Genomic DNA, 27,825 nt, shown 5'->3' with positions numbered 1-27,825 from the left:
TTGCCCATTCCTAATTGCCCTTAAGAAGGTGGTGGGGAGCTGCCTTTTTGAACTGCTCCAGTCCACGTGGTGCAGGTACACCCACGGTGCTGTCAGGGAGGGAATTCCAGGGAGTTCCTGTTCCAACATTCAATCAGATTATGGCTGATCTGCATCTGAACACCATCACCATTTGGCTCATCGTCCACCTTTTCCACAAATGCAAAATATTGTTGTTGCTGGAAATCTGAAATAAAACCAGAAGAAATTTAGCACGCCAGAAAGTATCCGTGGAGAGAGAAACAGAGTTAACATTTGAGATCGATGACCTTTTAGTAGAACGAGCAAAAATAAGAGATGTACAAAAACAACACACATTTACACCTTCGACATAACAAACGTCCCAAGGCACTTCACGCGCAAAGCTATTAAACAAAATTTGACACCAAGCCACATAAGGAGATACTGGGACTTGCAGCCAAAGGCTTGAGGAAAGGGATAGATTTTAGGGGGTGTCCTCAAGGAGGAGACAGAGCCGGAGAGGCCTAGAAAGGGAATTCCAGAGCTTAGGCACAGGGAGGCACGGATGCTAACGGTAGGTCGATGAAAATCGGGGAATGGGCAAGAAACCAGAATTGGAGGGGCACACAACTCTTAGAGGTTGTGGGGCCAGAGGAGACTACAAAGTGGCGAGGCCATGGAGGACTTGAAAACAAGGATGAGAATTTTGCAAATCAAGACGTTGCTTGAATGGGAGCCCGTGTACGGTGCACAGCGACAGGGGAAAGGGACTGTTGAGTCCCAGACAAAGGAGGCAGCAGACTTTTGAGTAAACTCAAGTCTGCGGAGGGAGCAACGTGGGAGACCAGCCGGGAGAGTGTTGGAATAGTCGAGCCTGGATAGTGACGAAGGCACGAGCGGAGGGAGCAGATGGGGGAACGAAGTCAGGCGATAACACGGAGGTGGAAGCAGGCGGTCTCACCGCCGCCGCAAAGGTGGGGGTCGGAAGCTCATCTCGGGGTCAAACGTGACACCGAGGTTGCGAACAGACTGGCTTAATCTTAACCTCAACGGTGGGGGGGGGGGGGGGGGGGGGGGGAGAGGAATGCGGTTGGCCAGTAACTAGGGCACAGAGTTTAGAGCGGGGACTGAAAACAGTGGCTCCGGCCCTTTCTGATATTCAATCTGAGGGAAGTTTCTCTTCAATTCAGTACTGGATGGGATAAACAAAGGGGGGAGGGGAGGGGGAGGGGGGGCAAAGGACAAGTTTAAATTAAAAAGAATTAAATGCCGGATCTACAGGAGGTGTGAATGGCAGTAACAGCAGCAGCAGCACCACAGACTGCCTCTGACTGGCTGAACGTCAATGGCACAAAATGGCGGCGGTGCCGGCGCCTCACGCGCCGGCCTTTCCCGCCCGCGAGTGGGCTTTCGGTTAACCGCCGACGGCCCGGCCCAGCCCGACCCGGCCCGGCCCGCCCTCAAAAATGGCCGGCGGGCGGGGCGGGGCGGGGCGGGGCGGAAGTGACCTCGGACCCTCCAACATCGCGGGGGCAAACCGGCTTTCAGGGGGCAGGGCCCAATGAGGTGGGAGGGTGGGGAGGTGGGGGGGGGGGGGGGGTGTGAATTTCCGGTCACGCGAGGGAAAAGGTTATTCACTTCCGGCTGGTCGCGAGTCACGTGGGGAGATGGAGCACGAGGCCGTGGAGGGTGAGGCTCTCTGGTTGATTATGGCTCCTCGCCCCCATCTCTTTTCTTCAGCCAGGCCAGGCCAGGCCAGGTCAGGTCAGGTCAGGCTAGGTTGGCATCTAATCCCCCTGTTGAGCTTCCAGCCCAATGCTGGAAACGGCTGAGTGACTCTCTCAGCCATTGTGGACTGTTCTGGTGGAGAGCCTAACCCTGAAGCTGCTGGTGTCCCCAGTGGGACTGGAGTCACCTATCAGGCTTGGGTAAAGGGTTAGGTGCTGGTGGGGCAGATTCCCTTCACTGGGACAGCGAAGTCTCCTCGAATCCCTGTCTCGCCTGCGGACCAACCTGGAGAGTGTCGCCACTGACTAAATTGCACAGGCACGATGGCCCGAAGGGCCTCATCCTGTATTGAATGAGATCTACCTGCCAGTCTCCCTAATGTAAAACTGGGTAACTAACACTAAAGCCACTCCATCAGATCCCAGCTTATAACTCATTCCTGGGTATCTGTTATTCTATATTTATAAACCCCTTGATTAGGTTCCATCCTGTACCCGCTCTCGGATGTCCGTTATTCCATATATAACCCTCTTCCTGAAAACCTCAGTTAGTTACCAACCTGTAACTCACCCCCAGGTATCCGTTATTCTATATATAAACCCCTTGATTAGATTCCAGCATGTAACTCCTGGATATTTTATCCTATATATAAAACCCCATCCCTGAACCCCTCGATTGGATCCTAGGCCGTAACCCATTCTGGAGTATCTAAGTATAATTAACCTAAATATAACCCCCTCCCCGAATCCATCAATTAGATCCCAGCCTGTAATCCACTCCCAGGTAAGTGTTATTCAATATAAACCCCCAAACAACTCGATTAGATTCTAACCTGTTACTCTTATCTGGTTATCCTTTGCTTAATGTGCTCTTCCCTTGTTCTGGTTTGTTGGATCACGTATATCAGTGCTGTAGCACTTTCAACAGAAGGCAGTCGTGAACAGAAGGGTATGAGATGGCATCTGTTGAGAGCTGCATCATTTAATTCCAGTTTTAAGCAGTTATTTAGCTGATGGAACTTTAACTGTCAGAATCTTCCCTCAGAATTGAAACTGACTGGCTGCTTAAATTCTTGCAGGTCTGAGGAAGCCTTTGGAGAAAATGAGAATGTGAGTCTTGTGTACAGCACTATTTTATTTAAATATGGACACAATCTTGGGAAGGGAGATACGGTGGTGTTTCTAAGCTCTAGATCTGTGTTAAGGGTCTTGTTTTGAGTTGCTGACTGTCTCCGGGGTGTGGGCTACACGAGTTTCCGTGGTACGTGCCCATTCTTTATGTGTGAGCTCAAGCAGTGATTGATGATAGACTATTCAACTGCAGGAGGTGTCGCTGCAGCTGATCCTGATTGACATTCAATTAGTGGATAGTGTTCACAATCCCTGGGGCAATGGGAGACTACTTGTAGCACCCTTAAGCACATACTAACAACCCTTTGAGAGAAAAAATTCTCCTCATCCCCATCTTAAAAGGGAGACCTCTTATTCTTAAACTATGTCCCCTAGCTCTAGGCTCCCACACAAGTGGAAACATCTTCCCGGTATCCACCCTATCAAATCCCGTCAGGATCTTATATGTTTCAATAAGATCACTGCTCATTCTTCTAAATTCTATTGGGTATAGGCCCAACCTGTTCAACTTTTCTTCATAAGATAAGCCCCTCATCTCAGGAATGAGTCGAGTGAACCTTCTCTGAACTTCTATTGCAATTATATATTTTTTCAAATAGGGAGACCCAAATTGTACACAATATTCTAGATCTGGTCTCATGCAAGGCCCTGTAGAGCTGCAGTAAAACTTCCCTACTTTTATATTCCATTCCCCTTGCAATAAATGCCAACATTTCATTTGCCTTCCTAATCACTTCTTCCACCTGCATACTAACTTTGTTATTCATGTATGCCATGTAACCTTATCTTGTGTCTTAATCTTCGATGTGGCACTTTGTCAAATGCCTTCTGAAATCTAAGTACACAACCTCTACAGGTTCCCCTTTATCTAACTTGCTTGTTACATTCTCAAAAAATTCAAATAAATCAGTTAAACACAATTTCCCTTTCACAAAGCCGTGTTGACTCTGCCTGATCAGGTTATGATTTTTTAAAAATATCCTGCTATAACCTCCTCAGTAATGGATTCTGGCAATTTTCCTATGACAGATGTTAGGCTAACTGGCCTGTAGTTTCCTGCTTTCTGTCTCCCTCCTTTAGGTGTTACATTAGCTATTTTCCAATCCTTTACAGAATCTAAGGAATTTTGAAAGATTATAACCAATGCGTCTACTATCTCTGCAGCCACCTCTTTTAAAACCTTAGGACGCAGGCCATCTGGTCCTGGGGACTTGTCAGCCTTTAGGTTTAATAGTTTTCCCAGCATCTTTTCCCTGGTGATGGTGATTGTTTTAAGTTCCTCCCTCCTGTTCAGCTCTTGAATTTCAAATATCTTTGGGAACTTTTCTGAGTCTTCTACAGTGAAGACAGACACACAATAGTTGTTCAATGCCTCTGCCATTCCCTCGTTTTCCATTATCATTTCTCCAGACTCTCTCTCTAGAGGATCAGCACTAACTTTAGTTACTCTTTTCCTATTTAAATACTTTGTAGAAACATTTATCTAGTTTTATATTGCTAGCTTTCTCTCATACTCTACTTTCTCCCTCTTTTTTTTAAGTCTTTCTTTGCTGGTTCTTAAAATTTGATCAATCTTCTGACCTATCACTATTTTTTGCAGATTTGTAGAGTTTCTTTTAATTTTATGCTATCCTTCCTTCTTCAGCCATGGATGATGCATCCTTCTCAGAAGGTCTTTCTTTCTCACTGGGATAAATCTTTGGTGAGAACTATTAAATATTTCCTTAAAAGTCTGCCACTGCATTTCCACTGTCCTACCTTTCAACCTAGTTTCTCAGTTCACTTTAGCTAGATCTGCCTTCATGTCCTTATAATTCCCATTCTTCAGGTTTAAAACAATAGTCTTAGACCTACACTTCTTCCCTTCAAACTGAACTTTAAATTATGATTGCTGTTGCCTAGAGTCTCCTTTACCATGAGGCTATTCATTAATTCTGTCTCATTGCTCATCACCAGGTCTAGAATAGCCTCCTCCCTGGCTGACTGTAGAACGTACTGCTCTAAGAAATTGTTCGGAATATACTCTATGAACTCATTTTCCAGGCTACCTTTGCCAACCTGATTTTTCCAATCTACATGTAGATTGTCATCCATGATTATTGCGGTACCTTTCTTACAGGCCCCATTTATTTCTTCCTGTATACTCTGTCCTACTGTATAACTACTGGTAGGGGGGCCTATAAACTATCTCCATAAGTGACCTTATCTTTAATATTTCTTTTCTCTACCCAAACTGACTCTACGTTTTGCTCTTTCGAGCTGGGGTCATCTCTCTCTACTGTACTAATGACATCCTTAATTAACAGAGCTACCCCACCTCTTTTTCCTAGTTTCCTATCTTCTCAAAATGTTAAATATCCTTCAATATTCAGCTCCCAGCCTTGGTCACCTTACAGCCATGTTTCTGATGGCTGTCAGGTTATACATATTTATTTCTATCTGTGCTAACAATTCATCCATTTTGTTATGAATTCTGCATGCATTCAGCCTTTAATTCTTGTCTTTTTGCCACTTTTGCAATCTCTGGCCTTAAGTTACATAGGGAATGCTTTTTTTTAAATAGTACAAGGTATTGAATACAAAAGCAGGGATGTAATGCTGGAACTGTGTAAAACGCTGGTTAGGCCACAGCTGGAATTTTGTGTACAGTTCTGGCCACCACCTTATAGGAAGGACATAATTGCTGTGGGAAGAGTGCAGAGGAGATTTACAAGAATGTTCCCAGGGCTTAAAAATTTCAGCTACGAGGAAAAATTGGGAGGTGGGGGTTGCTTGGAATTGAAGAGGCTGAGGGGTGACCTGATTGAGGTGAACAAGATTATGAGGGGCTGAGATAGAGGAGACAGGGATGCCCTGTTTCCCCAAGTGGAGAGGTCAGTTACCAGGGGGCAGAGATTTAAGGATTGGTAGATACCCAGAGGGTGGTGGGTGTCTGGAATTTGCTGCCTGGTTTGGTGGAGGCAGAAACCCTCAACTCATTTAAAAGATACTTGGATCTACACCTAAAGTGCTGTAACCTGTAAGGCTATGGACCAGGTACTTGTAGGTAGGATTAGAATTGGCAGCTAGTTTTCTGTTATTTTTTGGCCGGTGCAGACATGATGGGCTGAATGGCCTCTTCCTGTGCCACAACTTTTCCATGGTTCTAAGTATGTACTTTCTGTCCCTTCCTGCCACACTCTGGTTATCATTATCAGAACGCTGCCCTGCTCTATTAACTTTTTACCCTTTTATTTGTTACATCTCTCACACCATCCCTTCCCCCCACTATTTAGTTTAAACTTCTCTCTACCACCTTAGATATATATGTGACTCGCCAGAACACTGGTCCCAGCATTGTTCAGATGAAGAATGTTTCAACGCTACAACCAACTCGCCAGTATTGGTGCCAGTGCCCCATGAATCAACCCCATTTCTCCCATGCCAGGCTCTGAACCACACATTTGTGCCTCCAGTCTCGTCTGTCAAATTGCTTGTGGCTCAGGTAGTAATCGAGAGATTATTCGCTTTGAGGTTCTGCTTTTTAATTTAGCCTCTAGCTACTCATAATCCCTAAGCAGAACCTCTTTCCTGATTCTACCTATGCCATTGGTACCTACGTGGACCACGACAATTGGATCCTCCCTCTCCCACTGTAAATTCCTCTCCAACCCTGAGCAGATGTCTCGAACCCTAGGCAACACTGGGTCTGGACTCTCAACCTTGGCTGAAGAGAACTGTGTCTGTGACCCTGACTACACTGCCCCCTCTCATCACTACATGCCTATTAACTTCACCTGCTTGAATAGCTTCCTGTACCACGGTGTCATAGTCGGTTCGCCCATCCACCTTGCAGACCCCTCTTTCATCTACACAGGCTGTAAGAACCTCGAACCTGTTGAACAGTTGCATAGGCTGAGACTCCTCCCTTTTCAATCCCCTTGCCCGCCTCACTCGCAGTCACACCATTCTGTCCCTGACCACTAACCAAATCAGAAGATCCTATCCTAAGGGGTGGACATTGGCTGCTTCTGTCCAGGCTCTGATAAGGAGTTAACTGTGACTCAGTGGTTAGCACTATGCACCAGAAGGCTGTGGATTTAAGCCCCACTCTAGTGAATTAAGCAAACACCCCACAGCGAGAGAGCCCTTCACTGTGCAGGTTCCACCTTTCGGATAAGCCCCGTCGGCTCTCTTGGGTGGATGTAAAAGATCCCACAGCACTATTCAAAGAAGAGCGGTGAATTCACTGTGGTGCCCTGGCCAACATTCATCCCCCTAACAACATCAAATAGATTATCTGGTGGTGACTTTTTTATGTGGGAGCTTGCTGTGTGCAAATTGGCTGCTGCATTGCAATAGTGACGGCGCTTCAAAAGTACTTCAATAGCTGTAAAGTGCTTGGGATGTCCTGAGGTCACGAGAGGCGCAATAGAAATGCAGGGCACTGATGGTTGAGTTACTGGGAATGCCAGTGTCTTATCGGGCACTCATGCTCTTAGAAGACAGACAAAATTGGACTGTCTCTTCCTGTGTTGGTCCCAGGGCGAAGAACGAAAGCAGTGAGAAGCAGCTGATGCGGAGGTTGATTCACCTTGATGGAGCATCTAACAGGAGGCTGGAACCAAAGAAGACAAAAGGTAAACGGAAGGGCTTCCATCTATCATTTTCTTAACCAGCTCAACAAATGAGGGACTTCTTTTTGTCTTGGGACAGAGTAAATGAATGATTGGAAATACCGTAACTCGTTTTTTTATTTAACTCGTTCTTAGGCTTTGTATCGCTGGAAAGGCCAACATTAATTGCCCATCCCTAACTGCCTTTGAGGAAGTGGTGGTGAGCTGCCACCTTGAACCGTTGCAGTCTATGTGGTGTAGCTACAGCCACAGTGCTTTGTTCTGCAGCAGTTTTGGTACAACTGAGTGGCCTGCTGGGCTGTTTCAAAGGAAAATTAGAAGTTAACCATGTTGCTGTGGGTTTGGAGTCACCCGCAGGCCAGACTGGTAGAGACGACAGTTTTCCTGTCTTGAAGGGTATTGGTGAATCTGATGGATTTTTTATGACAATCCAGTAGTTTCATGATCATTAATGTGGGAATTTAAATGCCCACAGCTGCCATGGTGGGATTTCAACTCACATCTTGGGAGCATTAGGGCAGGCCTCTGGATTACCAGTACAATAACATTACCATTATGCTATCACCTCTCTGTCAAGTGTATCCTCCTTCGAGGAACAGGCAACTTTAGGCCTGTGGCTCCAAAAGCTGTCCACCGCTGGGGTATTTCTCACCACAGGTCTTGGCCTATGAACAATAACAATGCTCTGGGCCTACACAGCCTGTCCACACAGCTGTTCAACTGCATGAGGTGTCACAGTGCTACTGTACATGGATACACACGCTCACCAGCCCAGCGAAAATCTGGGAGAGGTAAACCCAGATCAAATTGGGGGGGGGGGCGGGAAGAAAGGAGAAAATGCTCTGCAACCCATGGAGGCAATCAAAAACTAGTCCAGGAGCTGGCTCTGGGCCTGAATTCCTGGCCGTACCTCTCTCCCATACAATCTGATCTCCACCTACCCCAACCAGAAACGGGTTCAGCTGTCATCCGAAAGAATTTAACAAAGAACCACACGTGGCAGCAGCTGGTTCCAGAGGCCCACATACCCCTGGGAAAAGGGCCACCTCCTGACATCTAACTTCTGGCCTCGTGTAAAGTAAAACTCTAACCACCCCAATCTCCCCCCCCGCTCAAAATCTGGTCCACCTTGATCTAATTAATTAGAATAGACCATCTATTCACTTCTCACTAAGCCTCGATCAGATAGCTCCTACATCTATGCTTCTGTAAAGTGTAGATTCCCAACTCTCTCTGTTTCTCCCTTTTAGAGACTAATTGATAGAGATTGATTGCTATAATTAGTCACTCCATTTATTGTTGTACCACGGGACTATCAGGATGATAGGCTGTGAATTAAACGGACCTTGACATTCCCCTTCTCCCCCCCGCCCCAGGTAACAATTCCTATGTTCCCATGAAAACTGCAGTCTGGAAACCTGGATTGTATAATGGGATCTTTTACATTCCCCAAGAGGGCAAATTAGACCTGGAAAGTTCCCAGGTTTTATTCCTGGTTTATGGCTAGTTCGCTGATCCGTTCGAGGGCACCACTTTGATGATGTACCATTTCAACTTGGCTAAGGAGAGAAGGGATTCCTGCTCCATTCACTTGACTCCTGTGTGCATGCGTACCTACAGAGGAGAGTAATGGCCTTGCCTGTGATGCATCCCTTGATTGAATTCCCTGCCAATTGGGGTCCAATACCAGTGAGACTCTGATTCCCATGGAATCATATTCCAGCAGGAGTCAGGGACTATGTGGAAAGGTGGGTGGGATTTGCAGGGGGTGGACCTTTCATCATTCTCCCCTTCTTTTAATGTGTATATAATTAACCCTTTTCATTCTGGTTTCTCATAGGTCTGAGGAAGGATGTTTACATCGGAAACCTTCCATCTGAGATCGCAGAGGTAAATCAGGACACTTTTTTGATTTATCGTTATCAATGTCTGCAGTTTTTAGTGATCAGCTTTGCTCTGCCTGAGCCTCATCTTGGACTAGTTTCACAATGCATGTGATTGTTAATTACAAGTGAGAGAGTTTGTGTATCAGCTATATCTCCCAGTTGTATACTGCCCTCACAACAAGGTTAAGGTTACTGCAAACTTGGCCTTCACAGGATATCTTCTGATCTTGCTCCCTTTAATGTGACTGCCTGAATGCAACCATCGTGTGTTGCAATCCTGCAGCTTGCCTTAGAAATTCCAGAATATATTGGCACCCAGCCGCAGTATAGCTGACTCGGGCGATGCATTGACTCGCTGACCGGACAGTCACACAGGAGACCTTTGAACCCTGCAGACTGGGCTGGATCCCCGGAGAAACATAAACAGCAAATGTTGGAAGTGCTCAGCAGGTCAAGCAGCATCTGTGGAGAGGGGAACAGAGCTCACGCAAATGATAACTCTCTCCACAGATGCTGCCTGACCTGCGTATTTCCAACCTTTTCTGCTTTTATTTCAGGTTTCCGGCACCCACAGTATTTTGCTTTTGTGTTGGTGTTTGATTTATTGCCATTTCTCTTCCAGGAAATCTCACCTTCAAATTCTGCTGTTCTCTGCAACAGAAGTTTCTCTCTTGTGTTGTTCTTAAAACCTGTTGCATCTCCAACATCTTCCAGGTTTGAGGAAGGGTCACTGACCTGAGACCTTGACTCGGTTTCTTTCCCGACAGGTGCAGCCAAATCCGCTGATCATTTCCACCATTTTCTATTTTTATTTCATAAACTTCCTGGATCCAGTTCACAAAGTTAGGATAGTGCAGCACGATCTTCTCTGGAGGAATTAAGATAGGCTGTGTTTGTATCTATCTCGTGATCAGTTCCTACAATTGAAGGAAAGGATGGGAGTGGGGAAACGGGGGTGTTGGACCTGCCTCCTCTTCCTCCCTGTTTGGAGAGTATGACTTGGAAAGAACTTGGAGATTTGGCATCTAATGGCTACATTTCTATTTGTTCTCAGGAGCAGATCTTGCAGCTGTTTGCTGCATTCGAGCCCGTGAAGGTTCGCAAAATAGTGTCAGGGCTAAAGTGGTAAGCTACAGATTTGTTGTTCAACACCAACTTGTGATTATATAGTGCCTATAACATAGTAAAATATCCCAAGGCACTTCACCAGAAATTTAGCAAACAAAATTTGACGACGAGCCACATAAAGAGATATTAAGGATAGGTGACCAAAAGCTTGGTCAAAGATGAGCATCCTCAAGGGGAGAGAGAGAGAGAGTCGGAGAGGTTTAGGGAGCTTGGTTTCTTGTGGGGAGGGCTCCCCTGTTCTCCATGCTTAAATATCACAAAGCTAACTTAAATATTGCTGTAAGAGGGACATGTTGCTGAGACGTTTCACCTTGCACTCATCAGGACAGATGCAAGAATACCAAATTTCAAGCAATCACAACAGTTTATACTAAAGGAGGAAAGGGTGCTGATTGTTTGGCAAGTCGACTCTTGATTGGCCTAGATGTTGCCATGAAGAAAGCAAGGTTTTTTTTTTGCAGGGAACTGGTCCCTGCATATGAACGAATGTCACTTTTAGCAAGCATAAATGAGCCACATTACGAGCTTGACTGATTATCTTAAATTAGTTGTTCCTGTAGCCATTAGCACACTCAGGATTAATCAGAAATTGCCTCCCAATCACGGAGTCATGTCTAACGGTAGATGTTATGGATTTTGCAAGTGTGGGCTGGCTGAGTGCAATCTGTACCCTGCCTATTATGGACAACCAAAAAGTAACTTGCCTAAGCCAACATTGGCTGATCTTTATAAATTGTAGTTGGTTACCTGACAGAAGGGGGGGGTGTCTTGTGTGTGGGGGGCGGGGGGGGGGGGAACAGCTGCGTGTGCTGCATTCCCGTTGATGTCCCCTTTCTCCCTTGGCAGCTACGCTTTTGTCGATGTGGGGGATACTGAAAATGTGGCGCTCGCCGTCAGTCACCTGAACAACACCATTTACAACGGGCGACGCCTGGTCGTGAGAGAGCTGTGCGAGTCCAGAGGCTGTGAAAGATCAACAGCAGCAACGGAACTGGAATTGCCGGTAAGATTTGGTGGGTGGGGTAGGTGGTGGCAAATGGCACCATGGTGGTCTGGAGTGAGGTGCACAATCTGTCATCAGTAATGGGTAGGGTTGCCTACCCTCCAGGATTGCCCTGGAGTCCCCAGGGATTGGAAATTAATCTCATGGAAAACTGTTGTAAGCAAGCTCAGGAGAATAATCCACAAAGATGTTCTTCCTCCACGTTCATTGAAGACTTTCATTTTTTAGTCACAGAAGCATTAGAAATGGGGAGTAATAAGTTTGCTTGACATTGCAGGGCCGTTAGCATTGGAATACACGAATAACCTAGTAAAGGGGTAGAATCCAAGTTGTGGTCTTGGAGAGAATGGGCATGAAGCTGCCCTTACAATGCTCCCTAATGACTGGCTTTAAAAAAAAAAAGCTATTCATTCTTGGGATGTGGCATTACCAGCAAGGCTGACAATTATTGCCCATCCCTGGTTGCCCCTGAGAAGGTGGTAGCGAACCTGCCTTGAACCGCAGCAGTCCGAGTGGTGGAGGTACACCTGCAATGCTGTTCGAGAGGGAGTTGCAGGATTTGGACCCAGCGACAGTGAAAGAACGGGTCAAGATGCTGTGTGACTCAGAGGGGAGCTTGCAGGTGTTGGTGTCCCCCATGTATCTACTGCCCTTGTCCTTTTAGGCAATGGAGGTCATGGGTTGTTGTAGACTTGAAGCAGAGCTGAAGGAGACCAGCCAACGAGGAGGCTGGCACTGCCCATTGTGATACTGAACTCCAGACAGAGAGCTGCTGATCCATGAGGAGTGGGCAGAAGTAAACAGGGCATAGCTGACCTTGTCCAGAGGGAAATGGTTCTAACCTGAGCTGCTGGTGCCTCAGTTGGCTGTGCCACCCTAATCCTGTACCCTCTCTTGTTTTTCACAGCCTCTGGAGAAGGTTGACAAAGACTGCAGCGTAGGTAGCAGTAAGTACTTTCTTTGGCTTCCCCCCCACCCCCATGTGCACACTTTGGCTAGCACCATTCATAAGAAGGAGCTTACAAACAGGAGAAGTCCCTCAAGCCTGCATCACCATTCAACGGCTAATCTCCACTTATCTCAAGTGCCTTTGCTCCATATCCCTTGATACCCTAATTCAGGTACTATATGTTACCCCCTGTACCCCCTTTCTGGGAGTGGCGATCATACAGCTTGGCTTTTGACAAGTGAACCATACCTGAGCCCTGCAATTAAATTATGGCTGATTCACCACTGCTGGGTGGGTGTCCATGATTAATATTGTCTGGCAGTCCTACATCACTGCCTTGGGTGTCTGAGTCAACGGGAATTGTTATTTGCAGAATCTACTCTCTGCTTGCAGTACAATCGGGATGAGTCAGTGCGTGACCTGGTTTTAAGCTCTTGCTTTCGCACAATGTTTATTTGTGAACTGGAGGAAGCCATTCTGCTCCGAGTCTGACCCACCATTTCATTAAATCATTGGTCTACATACCACTTACCTCAACCCCATTTACCAGCCTTTACTCCATATCCCTTGTTACCCTTACCCAACAGAAATCTATCAAAAGCTCAAACGGGCCTCTTGCATTCATGGCTTTTTGGGGGTTGCAGATTTCCATTAACCTGATTTCACTTCTAAACGGCCAAGCTCTAATTTTAGGATGATGTCCCTCTGCTTTCCACTTCTCCACTGGAGATAATAGTTTCTCTGTATCTACCCTATCAAACCTTTTTGACATTTTAAACATCTCTATCTTCTATAGTCAAGGAAGCACAAGTGAAGCTTAATTGACCTGTTGTTAAAAGTTAACCCTCTAAGCCCTGGTATTGTTCTGGTAAACCTGTGCTGCTTCACCCTTCTATAAGATCAATGTGTTAATCTAAGCAGCTTAGTGAAGCCAAAACCAAGACATGGAGCTTTTCTTTATTGAGAGAGTTTATTGACTTGTTCAGTCTCTCACTCTCCTCCTACTCCACCCAGTGTCCCAGCTATCTCCTATTTATATCTGCTCAAAGACCTTTAATACCCATCACCTGTTTCTCTTAACTTGAACATCGTAATTGACATGACATTAACACAACGTTTCCTTCCTGAGGTACGATGCCCACTGGACATTGTCCATCTGAAGGCACTGACTCTCATTGGGTGCTAGTCTGTCTCCAACTTCACCTATTTTTTGTTTGGACCCAGACGACAACTCTTGCGTTCACTCAGTGCCTTTATCTTAGTAAAATTCCCCCATGTGTTTCACAAGAGTGTAATGAGGCAGAAATTGACATTGAGCCACATAAGGAGATATTAAGGACAGGCGACCAACAGCTTAGTCCTATAGGCAGGTTTTAAGGAACATCTTGAATGAGGAGTGAGAAGTGGAGAGGTTTAAGAAGGGAGTTACAGAGCTTGGGGGCTTAAACGGCTGAATGCACGGCCGCCAATGGTAGAGCAAAGACAGTGGGGGATGCACAAGAGTCACACTGGAGGAGGTTACAGTGTTAAGGGGCAAGACCATGGAGGAATTTGAACATGAGGAGGCGAATGTTAACATCGAGGCAAAGTGTGTCAGCTAGCTAGTCATCCATTGAGGCCGCTGTTGCAAACACAACATGTAGTATCACCCCAGGGTCAGTCGCTGCGTAGAACAACCAGTATGCTATTAGGCACAATAACACTGCTCGCTGTACTAATAAACCTTGAATGGGGATGGAGAAGGGAACAGGGAAGTTTTGTAAAGTAGCTTCTTCCATCGCTTTTGTGGAGTGTTACTTCCCCTCCTTTGATCTCTTTCCCGCAGAAACCTTGTCTGTCTCTTGTCTAGTTAAAGGTGGAAGTCAGACCAGCTACGCAATCCCGTTGGAGATGAGGTATGGTCAAACATTTGTTTTCTGCACTAGTGTAGAGCGCTAGAATAATTGCCACAAGGTCAAAGGTTGCTACTCTCAATGGCTCAAAAAACACTGAGCCGCACAGGCCCGAAAAGACCTGGGTTTGATCCTTGGTTTGTCCTGAGTTCGTAGAATCACATAGTGCCGAGAGGAGGCCATTTGGCCCGTCGTAGCTATGCCAGTACTTTGAAAGAGCAATCCACTCGGTCCCAGTCCACTCCCCCTTTCCCACATACCCCTGAAGATTTCTCTTTTTAAGTATTTATCCAATTCCCCTTTTTGAAAGTCCCAATTGAATCTGCTTCCACCGGCCTTTCAGGCAGCGCCTTCCAGATCACAACAACTCGCTGTGTAAAGTTCTGCTTTAAAAATTCTCGTTGTCAGTCTGGTTACTTTGCTGGTGATCTTAGTTCTCTGCGCTCCGGTTACTGATCCTCTCACCAGGATTATCTAATCGTCTGGTGCAGTTGTGGGGAATCTCGACTCTTGGGATCCAGCTTGGTTTAAGTTAGCCTTGTTAATCAGTCAGTACGGGTCAGTGAGTAGCACCCTTGCCTCTGAGTCAGAAGTTCAGGCAGACAATCCAGGCTGCGATTGAGGTGAAGTTTAAACTGAGGCCCCCTCTGTCCGTTTCAGTCAATCGTGCCCGCTATTGAAGAGAGTAGAAGCTCTCCCTGATGCCTTGGCCAACATTTGGCCTTCAGCCCGCACTGCCAATGATCTAGCGATTTCCCGTTTTGTTGGGACTTTGCTGTGTGCTGATTGGCTGCTGCTGTTTGCCGTCAAAAGAATAACTGTGTTGTAAAAGGGACCTATTGGTGGTGACCACCTGTGGGACATCCTTGAGAAAGTGAAAGATGTGAAGACTGAAGTGATCTAACAGGGGGGGGATCTTTACAATTATGAAACGGTTCGAAAGGACAGATGCAGAAAGGATGTTTCTGCTCATGGGCACAACCAGGTGCCCTAAACATGAGATAATCGCTATTAGATCCACCAAGGAGTTTAGGAAAAACTTCCCAAGTGTGGTAAGAATGTACACTTTGCCACCATAGAGTGTGGCTGAAGAGAGTAGCGCACGCTTTAGGATGGATGTGAAGGCATCAGAGACGGTGCAGAAAATATTCATGAGAATGGTTCCCGGCGTGAGGAATTTCAATGGATAGATTGGAAAAGCTGAGGCTGTTCTCCTTGGAGAAGAGAAGATTGAAAGATTTGATAGAGGTATTCAAAATCCTGAGGGGTCTGAGTAGAATAGATAGGGAGAAACTGCTCCCATTGGTGGAAGGATTGAGAACCAGAGAGCACAGATTTTAGGTGATTGGCCAAAGAAACACTGGCGACATGAGGAAAGCTTTTTTTAATGTATATAATGCAGCAAGTGGTTAGGACCTGGAATGCAATGCCTGAGAGAGTGGTGGAGGCAGATTCAATCGTGGCTTTCAAAAGCGATTTGGATAATTAATTGAAGAGAAAAAGAAAGAAATGGAAGCGCTACTGGGAAAAGGTGGAGGAGTGGGAATAGGTGAGTTGTTCTTGCGGAGAGCCAGCACAAACATGACAGGCCGAATGGCCTCCATGCTGTAACTATTCTATGATTTATTCTATTTAAGGCGAAGCTGGAGAAGCACAAAAGCAATGTGTTGATAGGGTGGTATGAAGACAGGTGGGCGGAGGAGGCTGTGGAGCATAAACCCTGATACAGGTCATTTTTTATTCTTTCGTGGGATTGAAAGTGTTGCTGGCAAGGCCAGCTTTTGTTTCCCATCCCTAATTGTCCTTGATTGGCTTGCTAGGCCATTTCGGAGGGCAGGTAAGTGGCTCAGGAGACACCCATGGACCAGAGCGGGTAAGAACGGCAGATTTCCTCCCCTAAAAGGCATTAGTGAATCAGATGGGTTTTTACAACAATCGATGATAGTTTGACGGTCATCATTACTGAGACTATCCAGATCTTTATTAATTGAACTTAAATTCCACCAGCTGCCACGGTGGGATTTGAACCCACGTCCCCCAGCACATTAGATTGCTAGTCAGTGACATTACCACTACACCACCATCTCTCCCCCCCATGAGTTGAGTGATCTGTTTCTCTGCTGCAAATTCTGTGTAATCCTCCGTAAGTTATTTCTTCCCAGGAGTTTGACGTTGGTACAGATGCTGACCAGCTGTTTCAAGGATGTCGGGTGGATCACAGAGAGCGCGAAGGTACACGGGGAGGTTGGCCTCATGGTCATGGACACGTTCCCCCACATGCCATACTTCTGGGCCATGAACCTGACTCCGGTAAGGGGGCTGGCTGGTTGGTGAGAGCACATCTGAACGGCTCGTTCCATTTTTACGGAACCATTTGAAGAATGATCTAAATTGACACTCCCTTCACAGTACCGAGGGAGCACTGAATTTTCTGAGGGGCAGTTGCTCAGACGAGAGTTTAAAATCGATGCCCTTCCTGCAGTACAGATGCACCAGGATGATACTAAGGCATCCAGTTATGAGGTCAAGTTGCACAGATTAGACCTCTATGCCCTTGAACATGAAACATTGAAGGGTGGTCTAATGGAGGTGTTCAAGATGATTAAAGGGATTGACAGGGTGGATGGAAATTATTTCCTGTAGTGTTGCGGGGGTGGGGCAAGCATAGAACAAGGGGACATGTCTGTGCTGTGGATGCTATAATAATCTTAAACCACCATCAGTGGTTGTGATGAGGAATATGGCATCTTGCTGTGCAACCCCCCAACATCATTCTCTCTCTCCCCCCACCCCCCACGTTTCCCTACATCACAAAAGAGGCTGTATTTAATTGGCCATAAAGGACCAAGGGATATCCTGATTCTTAAAAGGTGCTGTAGAAGTGCAAGTTCCTCATTTTGTTTTGTCGGGGAAGGAGTGAGGGGGGTGGAAGGGGAGCGCAAAGAGTGAGAAAGAAGCAAATGTCAAAGCCGTTGGGTTTGAGATTTAATGGGAATGATTACCATTCCGCTAGGAGACCTACGTGAAGATGTGCCAACTGTTCAACGCGCTCTCTGTGGTTACTTGGGAGCAGCCGTTTCTCAAGAAAGAAGAAGTGCAGAGGGGCCAGCGGTGCATGGCTGAGTTCCCAGGAGAAGGCGGAGAATGGAACAGGTCAGTGTTGGAGGGGGTGTGGGGAGATAGTGGGGTAGGGGGGAATGGGTGAAGTATATACTAGCCACGAAATCCGGCCAGGTGTTCATTCCAGTGGCTCAGGAGGATTTACATGCTATCTGCTTTGATATTGCAGCCACATCACTGGGACCAATGCCAACTTCAACCTCTCGCCATAGAATCGCCATAGAATGATACAGGACTGGAGGAGGCCATTTGGCCCATCGTGCCCGTGCCAGCTCTTAAGAAGTTACCCAATTCGTTCCCTGCTTGTCCCTGCAAATTTTTATTATTTCTTTGCAAGAAATTATTTATCCACTTTCCCTTTTTTTGAAAGTTACCCCTGAAACTGCTTCCACCGCCCTTTCGGGCAACACATTCCAAATGTGAGTTAGCTAACCTTAGCTTAGGGGTGTAGGGGCATTGGGCTCCATGCCCTAGGGGCTAGACGGGGTGCAAAGAAACTAGGTTTCTGCTTCATGTTGCAGCACAGTGATCCCTGCTCGGAAGCTGCATATGTTCATGTTGAGGACAGGGATTTCATGCCTCATATTTTTGCTCGTGGTTACTGCACTGGGACTAAAGCAACTCATCACTCGAGATAAATGGTCCTCGTCACTCTTTTATTTTGGACCTGCTGCAAAAGGGGCAGAAACTGTTCAGATTTGATCATTTTCAAAACGCATTGGGGATGGAGATCCAGGGAACACCACCTCCCCACCCAACCCCCAAAGCAGTGTCCGCTGCTCTATGTAAAACAAAAACTGACGGTATAGATATAAGACCAGTTAGTAAAACAGCAACAAACATGAGACTTTTTTGACTTGCTAACCACCTTAACACTGCTCGTAACACAGGGTACAACTGACAAGGTATCTGATTGTCTCTCTTTGGGATCCAGGACCCTCCTTTGAGAGCCTGATTTTTGTCACCTCCGCATTTTAACTGTGATGTTAATTGCTACACACCCCATCATGACTTGTACTGCACATTTAAATATCCCTTGCATTCCTATGATGTTCGTTAGCTGCATCTCAGTAAATCGCACTCACGCCTCACAAGTCAGAAGTTCGTGGGTTCCAGTCCCACTCCAGAGACTTGAGCTGGGACTGAAGGAGTGCCACACTGTTGGAGATGTCATTTTTTGGGTGAAACGTTAAAAACTGTGCCCCTTCGAGCGAACATAAGATCCTGCTGCCACTATTGGAAGAGGGGCAGAGGAGTTCCCCGTGATGTCCTGGAAAATTTAAATCCCTAAACTCACTAAAAAAAAGTTGAGCAGGCAGAGGTAAGAGTCTGTCTGAACTCTTGAAGTCAGCTCCAGCCTTGTTGTTTGTTCCCAGTCATTTTGGTGACTTGTGGCTTATTGTGCAGTCACTGTTGATGCACAGTGCCACCAGCAGCCTGGAATGAGTACTACCAAACAAGCCGCTTACCAGTACAGAAACATCCTTTTGTCAAGATCCAGGCCAGAATCAATCAGTGTTCGACTCCCTGAGCTGATCTCGGCTGGGTGGTGGTGGGGTGCACAACAACAACTGGCCCCATCCTCCAAGGGTGATGGCAAGAGGGTGGTGGAATACAAAAGATGAGTCGCTATCTCGTAACCCCTATCGAGGGTGTGCGTGCTGATTTCCTTCACCCCACCGTTGGCTGCTGTGTCAGCAGCCATCAAGGCCCCCAAGTTTCGAAATTCACTCCCTAAACCTCTCCGCCTCTCTTTCTCTCCCCCCCACAACTTTAAGATGCTCCTTAAACCCGATCTCTTTGACTGAACGTTTGGTCACCTATTCCTAATCTCTCCTGACTCGGTGTCAATTTTTTTGGTTTGATTTACACTCCTAAGTGCCACCTTAGGACATTAAACTTGCTGTATCAATGCAGGTTGTTGTAAAAAGACTCCAGGAAGATAAGAGCAGTTTTTTTTAAGATTACGAACACCTTTGGGGTTTTGTGGAAGGTGAGGGGGTGGGGTGGGGGTGGCAGAGCGGGGCGGTGTACCCAGCAGCAACGGAGGGATTTAAAGACTGAGCTGAGGGTGGGGGCAAGCAGCAGGATGCTGCCAGTGGACGGACGGACACACACACACCCACACCCACCCACCCCCCCCTCAGTGTCTGGGCATTATTCCACCAGCAAATGACTCCGCTTGCTGGCCATTTCCATCCCCCCCCCCCCCCCCCACCATTCGCGTTCTAATGTGAGGGTTAAACCTTAAATCATACCTCGTTCCTTTTTGTTTTAAGATGCTGGATAGTCGACGTGGTGGAGAGTTGGGTCATCCTATTTTACGTGGATTCCGGGAGCACAGCCTGCGTCCCAGCAGGATGTGTGAAATCTCTAGACAACGATAAGTTCTGGGCTGTCCCGCCTCTGGTTCAGCCCTTCGTCCTCCAGCAAGGCAAGTCTGTTTGTCACATTTGCTTTTAGTTCTAGACCCTCGGCAAGGCAAGTCCGTCTGTCACGTTTGCTTTCAGTTCTAGACCCTCAGGGAACCTCTCTAACCTGTGTTCCCCAACCCACCCCCCCCCCAAACTTCTTGTTGTTTGGCCCACAAACCAAATCTGGATACGTAGCTATCTGTCTCAACATATAATCTTCCATTCGTCCTTCAGGCACTCGCCAACTGATTGATTGGTCAGCTCATTCGGTGGGTAGTTCTTTCACCTCTGATTTCAGAAGGTTACGGGTTTGAGTCCCATAATCCCATCTGACACCGCCATTGCAACACTGAGGGAACTGCACTGTCAGAGGTGCCATCCTTCAGATGAGACGTTATAACGAGATGTACACTTTCGGTATATATAAACGATCCTAGGGCATTATTTGAAGAGCAGGGCAGTTCTCCCTATTTAATATTTACCCCTCAACCAACACTTAAAAGGGAAAGTTATCTGACCGTTATCTGCTGGCTGTTGGAGCTCTCTGCACAAGTTGGTTGCTGCATTTCCTAGATTTTTTTTTCTTTATTCTTTTTTGGGATTGGGACATTGCTGCTCAGGCCAGCGTTTGTTGCCCAGCCCTAATTGCCCTTGAAATGAGTGGCTTGCTAAGGGTCAGAGGGCAGTTAAGTCAGCCACAGTGCTGTGGTCTGGAGTCACATATAGACCAGGGTACGGAGAGCAGGCATCAGTGAACCAGATGGGTTTTATGTAACTACCACTCTGTCTCTTGCCAACACAAGATGGCTGCTGACAGCCGTCTGCATATGCTCATTGGTCCTTGCCCATGCGGAAATCCAATGACGTCACTCTGCTGTGTCCAGCCTGCCAGTACCCCTCTCTGCGTGCGTCACTGAAGTCAGCCCATCCTTGTACATCCCTCACCCCCATCCTGCTCTTCCTCACCCCCAACCCACTTCCCCTCATTCCCCCCTCCTCTGTAACGAGAGTGACTTCATTTCAAAGGTACTCTTTTGGCTGTAAAGCACTTTGGTGGGACACCCTGAAGATGTGAATGGAGCTTTGGAAATGCAAATCTTTGTTTTTATTCAGTTATCTGCTGATAGTTTGTGGATAATAAAAAAAATAGCTATTTCCTGCTAGTTGCCCTGATCACATTAATCTGTCACCACAAGGGAGGAGATCAAATTTTACAGGCATCTGCCAATCTAGAAACACACTTTCTTGAGCAACAGCAATTAACCTCTCAGCTGAGCTCAAATCTGCCCATTCAGTGCACTTGCTCCCCAGGGAAGTCTACTGCAGCAAGGTACTACATCGGATTTCTGCTCTCCTTCAGTGCCTACTCATTGGGGTTTAACTGGGACTGTCCCTTTATCAACACACGGATTAAGTGCCTTTACTCCCTGTAGGAAAAATCTTATCAAATCAGAAAATGTCTTCACTTGCCTTGTTCAACATAGCAGTGGACCCAAGTGTTTGAAATTGAGAACTGGTACAAATTTGGGATCAAAAGTGAAACAATGCACATTCAGGAGTCACAGAGGGAGAGGATGTAAGGATTGGAGGGGGAAGACGAAGATCTGTAAACACAAGGACCCTTTGATTTGTGGTGACTGAAAATCTGACCCACTATTAAAGTCAGCATTAATAAACCTATTAAATGTTTCCTTTGTATAAACAGGAGTCATGGGTAACCGCAAGATGGATGGAAGCATTCTGAAGGGAAGGGTTGTCGGATTCCACGAGGCAGAGGTAAAAACACATGACTGAGATATGTTGGGATCCTTTTTATGATGAGAGGCTGATTAAATGGGGCTTATGTTCTCTGGAGTTTAGAAGAATGAGAGGTGATCTCCTTGAAACCTGCAAAATTTTGGAGGGTTTTGATAGGGTGGACGCCGAGAGATTTTTTTCTGCTGGTCTGGGAATCTAAAACACGGGGGCATGGTCTCAGGATAAGGGGCCGATTGTTTAGGACTGAGATGAGAAATTACTTCACTCAAAGGGTTGTGAATCTTTGGAATTCTCTACCTCAGAGGGTTGCGGATGCTCCATCGCTGAATACATTTAAGGCTGGGGATAGGCAGATGTTCAGTCTCTCAGGGAATTAAGGGATATGGGGATCAGACGGGCAAGTGGAGAAGCCCAAAATCAGCCATGATCGTACTGAATGGCTGAGCAGGCTCGATGGGCCATGCGGTCTACTCCTGCTCCTATTTCTTGTGTTCTCTCTCTGGACGCACCACCTTCCACTTGTGGGTTGGCTGCCTGCCCTCTGGTACTTGGCCAGGCAGCTGGTTCTTCAAGTGTGAACCTGGGCAGGTGACCAGACTGCAGTGGGAGTCACATCCAATCCAGTCTGTCTTTCTGGAATCATCTAAGCAGCAGGGGGCAGGGTGAGCTGCTAATAAAACGGGGAATTCCAATTACCCCCTCGTTAAGAACATACTGGAGAGAACTCGGAGGTGGTTTCCTCGTTGGAAATGATAGTGGTTCACAGGAGAGGGGAAGGAGACCGAGGCCCTCAGAGAGGCAGTCAAGTCCTGTTGAAGCATCCCTTTTGGATGCCTGAGACACCAGACTTTCAAGATAATGCATAGCACTGTGAGTGGTGAGTATGGTGAGGGTGAGAATGCCCAGGGATGGGGTGGGAGCAGGGACAGCGGGGATGCCAGGAGGAAGGGACTAGTCTCTGATTAGCTGAGTTGAGTGTCCGTCCCCTTATACCTTCTGTGGAATAAGACTTTGTCTTGTGTGTTTTGTTTTTAAATAAAAGCCCCACATCCTAAGATTCTCCATGACAGATGAGGACTGAAGGCAGCACAGTGCGCGGGAACAAACCTGAACACTTGAGAATACAAAATAAAGGAAAATTGTAAAATTATTAACCAGACTATGTGCTAATCACCCTCCATTTTGTAGAACTCTGAGCTATAAAGAACGGGAAGCAGGGGTCGTTTCTCCCACTCCCGAGCGCTACTTTTTGATTTTCGAGGCTACTTTATGGCCCTTGGATGGTCCTTTTTCATTTTCACTATTTCCTTTGAGGTAATGCAAATTTGTGCACAGCAAGCTCCCACAAGCATAAAATTGAAAATGGCCAGATATTCTGTTTTTGGAATGTTGCTTCCCCAAGTGGAATGGTGACTAGGCCGGGTTGGGGGGGGAAGCAGAAATTTGGGGTGGAACTTTGTGTGCCACTGTCTTTTCACTTTCACCTCATGACCTATGTTTAGTGCTAGGCCTGGTTTGTGGGAGAGGCACTTTCCTGTCCCTCTGCTGTCTTGATGTATACTGTGTGGAATGACAGCCATAGACCCAGTTCTCCTTGGGCTTGGGCCCCACAAGACCTACAAATACAGCCTCAGATTGCCAACCTCGATGGCTGGTGTGTAAAATGGAAAGGTCATATTGTACCACTAGATAGTCATAATTTCAGACAGGTATTTTGAGTTGGGGGCCACCCTAAGATTTGTTTATCGATGGATAATTCTTTATCTTTGCTCCATTCTACGGGGTTTCCATCGTCTCCGAAAGCTTTAGCATTATGAACAATTTTCATTGGCTATTTAACCGGGAATTGGCAGAACGCTGAGAGACAGACGTATTTCAGACATAGTTGAAGCAAAACTTCTGGCAACATGTCCCCAGCGCTGTACCATCCCAGACGACCTGCACCATGCCTGCCACGCTGTAGCCTAGAAACAGGCATGCTGTGTTGATGGTCACCCCTATCTCCTTCAGCAGAGAAGATTGCAAAAATCGAAGGTTCCACCTGCCAGTGGAGTTATCTGGCTGGTGCTGGGAAGAGAGGCTAATTCAATACCATCTATCCCCAACCTACTTTTAAACAGGTGACTCAATGAAGGGTCTCTTTCCCCCAATCCGAGAAGAAACCTGAAGGCTGAAGCAGCCAGTCCTGGTTCCTCCAACCTACCCCTGTCTGCCCCAGGCAGCAAAATGCCATTCCCAATAATTCCCTCACCTTCCAGTGCCGGACCCCAATGCTGCACTTGGCCTGGACACCTGATGTGTAACTTAGAAGGTCGACTGGCACATTAAATCAAAATTGGAGCTATGTGAGACACACTGAAAATGTAACCTGATCTGTACTCCATATACCTTGTTACTGCCTTTCTGGCCACCAGCCCCTTCCTGCATGGGAGCAGCAGAAGCAGCCAGAATAACTGCTACTCGACCTTCAATCACAAGTTCCCTCCCTTGCTGCTCCTTCAATCGTAGATTCTGTCTCTGGAGAGCAGCAAGAATGGGAGGCAGAGAACCTGTAGTTGAGGGAGCTGGAGCAGCAAGCGCGGGAGAGACAGAATCTGTGATTGGAGGAGCTGGAGCAGCGAGCGTGGGAGAAAGACAATCTGTGATTGGAGGAGCTGGAGCAGCGAGCATGGGAGAAAGACAATCTGTGATTGGAGGAGCTGGAGCAGCGAGCGTGGGAGAAAGACAATCTGTGATTGGAGGAGCTGGAGCAGCGAGCGTGGGAGGAAGACAATCTGTGATTGGAGGAGGAGCTCCTCCTAGATTCAGTCTCTCCCACGCTCTCTTTGAATCTGTCAATTTTGAATTTTTTGCCTGTCTTTGATTTCTTGCAGACTATGTGTGAGGTTGAGGGAAAATTCACATTACCCCCCCGAACCCTGATGGGAAGGGGAAACATCGACAGCACTGAATCCACAAAAAAAAGCCAGAACAAGCACATCAAATTGACTTTTACATTAAGAGATTCCTATCCCACCAGTCTCTATTTGCTCCTGTCTCTCAAAAGACTCTCCAGTTTACCCTTTTCAATACACCTACATTTTATCACAGCGGAGGGGTGGGGAATGGAATGGCTTTCCCATCCTTAAGCCACATCCAGATACGTTTGCTGCTGTTTCTTGCTCCACAAGTTTGGGGGACTTCTAGCAAAGATATTTCAGCACTCAGTCCCCCACCCTCTCCAGAGTCTCGACCAGCATGCGCTGGAACATTTTCAGATCTAAAGGAGAACAGCAACTCAGTCTGATCAGAATTGGGTTTAAACTTCTTGGCCTAACTCTGCAAGACATCCACTGGGGCAGCTGTACCCTCTGTCCCAAAGTGGCGGATTGAATCCCTGCTGTTTCATCCAAAACTGGAGAAAAAATTTAATGTGTGATGAACCTTCAAAACTTCAAAAATAATTTTTAAAAAGCAGCAAACTAGATGAACTGCTTCTTTAGGGAGCCAGCAGAAACATGACAGGGTGAATGGTCACCTCTTGTGGTGTAGCCATTCTGTGATAATGTGGTAAAATGTCAAGTTCCCTCCATATTGTCCCTTCAAAACTCCCAGGACGGGTACAGCAGAGAGTTAGATACACGATAAAGCTCCCTCTACACTGCCCCCATCAAACACTCCCAGGACAGGTACAGCACGGGGTTAGATACAGAGTAAAGCTCCCTCTACACTGCCCCCATCAAACACTCCCAGGACAGGTACAGCACAGGGTTAGATAGAGTAAAGTTCCCTCTGCACTGTCCCCCATTAAACACTCCCAGGACAGATACAGCACGGGGTTAGATACAGAGTAAAGTTCCCTCTACACTGTCCCCATTAAACATTCCCAGGACAGGTACAGCACGGAGTTAGATAGATGTACAGCTTTGTCTACACAGACACTGCAATAAAGATGGAGCAAAGGGAAAATTCTAATCAGTCTTTAGAATAGTGATTGAAGGAACAGCCATTTCACAAGCGCTGAATCAAAGCCTGTTCCCATCACTCTGCAGTTGGGGAAATGTATAAGAATGGGAGCTATAGAATTTACAGTGATCAGCCACGGGTGCCTCTAACAAATCCCATTCCTTCCTCCCTCATAGCTATCTATTCACCCTTATAACTGTTCACCTCAACCACTCCGTGCTAGTGAGTTCTACATTCTCAGGTTGCAGAGTTTTCTCCTGAACTCCCCATTGGATTTATTAGTGAATGCCTTTTAGTTACAACCCCAAGACTTTTCACATTACCTGGTCAGTTGAATGTCTAATGCATTATACACACACACATTTTAACCCCCTCCTCTGCCAGTTCCCTCTTGAATTTGCTTATGCTCTATCAATAGCAATTTATTCCCAATACAACCGCCAACACTCAAAAGGGTCATATTTAAAGAAGACAGTTGCTTATATGTGGGCAGAAAGTAACAACCATTATCCATTTACTTTAACATCAATATCAGATTGTATTGTCTCAGGTATTCTGTTTATTTGGGGCAGAAGCCAGGGTTATTCAGACCCGGAGGTGAGGGCTACACCCAGAGCCACGGGTGGGTAAAGTCCAAACCCCACTCGAGACTTACGCACGTAATCCAGGCTACATGCCCATGCAATACTGAAGGAGTGCTGCACTGTCGGAGGTGCATCATTCATTTGAGACATGAAACAGAGTCCCCTCTGCCCTTTCACCACCATCTGCCCTGTCAGGTGGATGCAAACGATGCCGGTGTCCTGGGGCCCATACTCATTTCGCAACCAGTATCACAAACAGATTGTCTGTCTGTTATCATGTTGCTATGTTACCAACATTACACAAGTGCTGATACTTCACAAAGCACTTTGGCAGCTGTAAAATGATTTGGGACATCGAGGCTGCAAAAGGCACTATGGAAACGCAAGTCTTTCTTTCCTATCCTGACAAATTTTCCAAGCTGCTGATGCCACCCTTTCAGGCAGCGTGCTCCACATCGTAACTGTGCCATTTATCTTAAATCTGTATCCCGCTGGCTACCGACAAGCCTGTCAGTGGAAACAGTTTCCCCTGATGTACTCTGTCCAAACTCTCCAGAATTTTGAGCACCTCTGTCAACCCCTTAACCTCCTTGCTCCAAGGAAAAGCTACCCCAGCTTTTCCCCATCATTGAAGTCCCTCATCCCTGTTACCATCCAGGTAAATCTCCTCTGCACCTTCTCCAAGTCCTACACATGTTACCTTTTTGTTGAGCTTTGAAATGAAGTAATTGTGAAATTTCTATCTGTATAAACTCAAAAGAAAAAAAAATCACTCTACACCATTGTAGATTCTGTTTGTCTATAAAGAGTAGGCCTTCATCCTCTTGAGCCTGTTCTACTTTTCATTAAATCATGGCTGTAACACCCTTCCACCTAACAAAAGTCTGTTTTAGATTCCCTATTTTTTTGGGGGTGGGGTGGGGGGGGAGGAGAAAAGAGAAAGAATTCCATGTTTGCATTTGTCTGGTGAAGTGCTTCCTGACATCACCCCTGAATCAAAAACAGAATTACCTGGAAAAACTCAGCAGCTCTGGCAGCATCGGCGGAGAAGAGTTGACGTTTCGAGTCCTCATGACCTTTCCACAGAACTGAATAGCCTAGCTCGAATTTTAAGGTTATTTACTCCACACACCCACCCCTGCAAAAGGATATAGTGTCACTATCTACCCTATCAAATCCTTTAATCATCTTAAACCCCTCAATTAGATCAGCCTTTAATCTTCTATACTCAGGGGAATACAAGCCTAGTCTGTGCAACCTGTGCTTGTATTTTAACCCTTCAAGAGTCATTCTGGCAAGTCTGTGCTGCACGTCCTCCAAAGCCAATATATCCTGAATGCAGCTACTCAAGATGGGGTCTAAGAGGCTCGTTCAATTGTTGTAACACTTCCACTTTATTCTTCTCCCTGGCTGCTGTCCGAGGTTGAACCAAACCATTCAGAATCTTGGGTTCTGTGTTTGACCTTGAGGAATTTCCAACCACATATCCGCTCCATCACCAAGATTGCCTACTTTGACCATTGTGACAAAGCCCTGCTTTAAACTTAGCTGCTGAGACCCTCACCCTGGTTACCTCCAGACTTGACTATTGCAATATTCTTCTAGCTAGCCTCCCACCCATCCATAAACCTGAGCTCAGCTAAAACTCTGCTACCCGTATCCTAACTGGCAC

General features: G+C 46.6%; 1 protein-coding gene across 3 annotated transcripts; it reads left to right on the top strand.

Moving 5' to 3' along the window:
- The first annotated feature begins 1,634 nt into the window (after positions 1–1,634).
- On the top strand, positions 1,635–22,774 carry LOC121272916 (tudor domain-containing protein 10-like). Of its 3 annotated transcripts, none has more exons than XM_041179778.1 (13): positions 1,635–1,689; positions 2,807–2,837; positions 7,383–7,477; positions 9,315–9,364; positions 10,415–10,485; positions 11,335–11,491; positions 12,399–12,432; positions 14,266–14,335; positions 16,495–16,642; positions 17,346–17,485; positions 19,732–19,886; positions 21,572–21,642; positions 22,667–22,774. In XM_041179778.1, the coding sequence occupies exons 1-13, from the start codon at positions 1,668–1,670 to the stop codon at positions 22,703–22,705; spliced, it is 1,083 nt and encodes a 360-aa protein (XP_041035712.1). In that variant the 5' UTR covers positions 1,635–1,667; the 3' UTR covers positions 22,706–22,774. The 3 variants fall into 3 exon arrangements, with proteins under 3 accessions (XP_041035712.1, XP_041035713.1, XP_041035711.1); XM_041179779.1 differs by having other exon boundaries at positions 12,399–12,438; positions 14,290–14,335; XM_041179777.1 differs by having other exon boundaries at positions 12,399–12,438.
- The last annotated feature ends 5,051 nt before the right edge of the window (positions 22,775–27,825 follow it).

Source organism: Carcharodon carcharias, chromosome 36 (genome assembly GCF_017639515.1).
Source record: "Carcharodon carcharias isolate sCarCar2 chromosome 36, sCarCar2.pri, whole genome shotgun sequence".
Taxonomy (NCBI): Eukaryota; Metazoa; Chordata; class Chondrichthyes; order Lamniformes; family Lamnidae; genus Carcharodon; species Carcharodon carcharias.
Note: the sequence above shows the minus strand (reverse complement) of the source record. Positions and strands in the feature narration are given on the sequence as shown.

Bases quoted from the DNA above. Each gene is read 5' to 3' on its own strand.
- LOC121272916 (XM_041179777.1), top strand. From the start codon at position 1,668: ATGGAGCACGAGGCCGTGGAGG. The intron at 12,439-14,265 runs GTAAGTACTTTC...TCTTTCCCGCAG, and splicing joins AGACTGCAGCGTAGGTAGCA to AAACCTTGTCTGTCTCTTGT. The intron at 16,643-17,345 runs GTAAGGGGGCTG...CCATTCCGCTAG, and splicing joins GGGCCATGAACCTGACTCCG to GAGACCTACGTGAAGATGTG.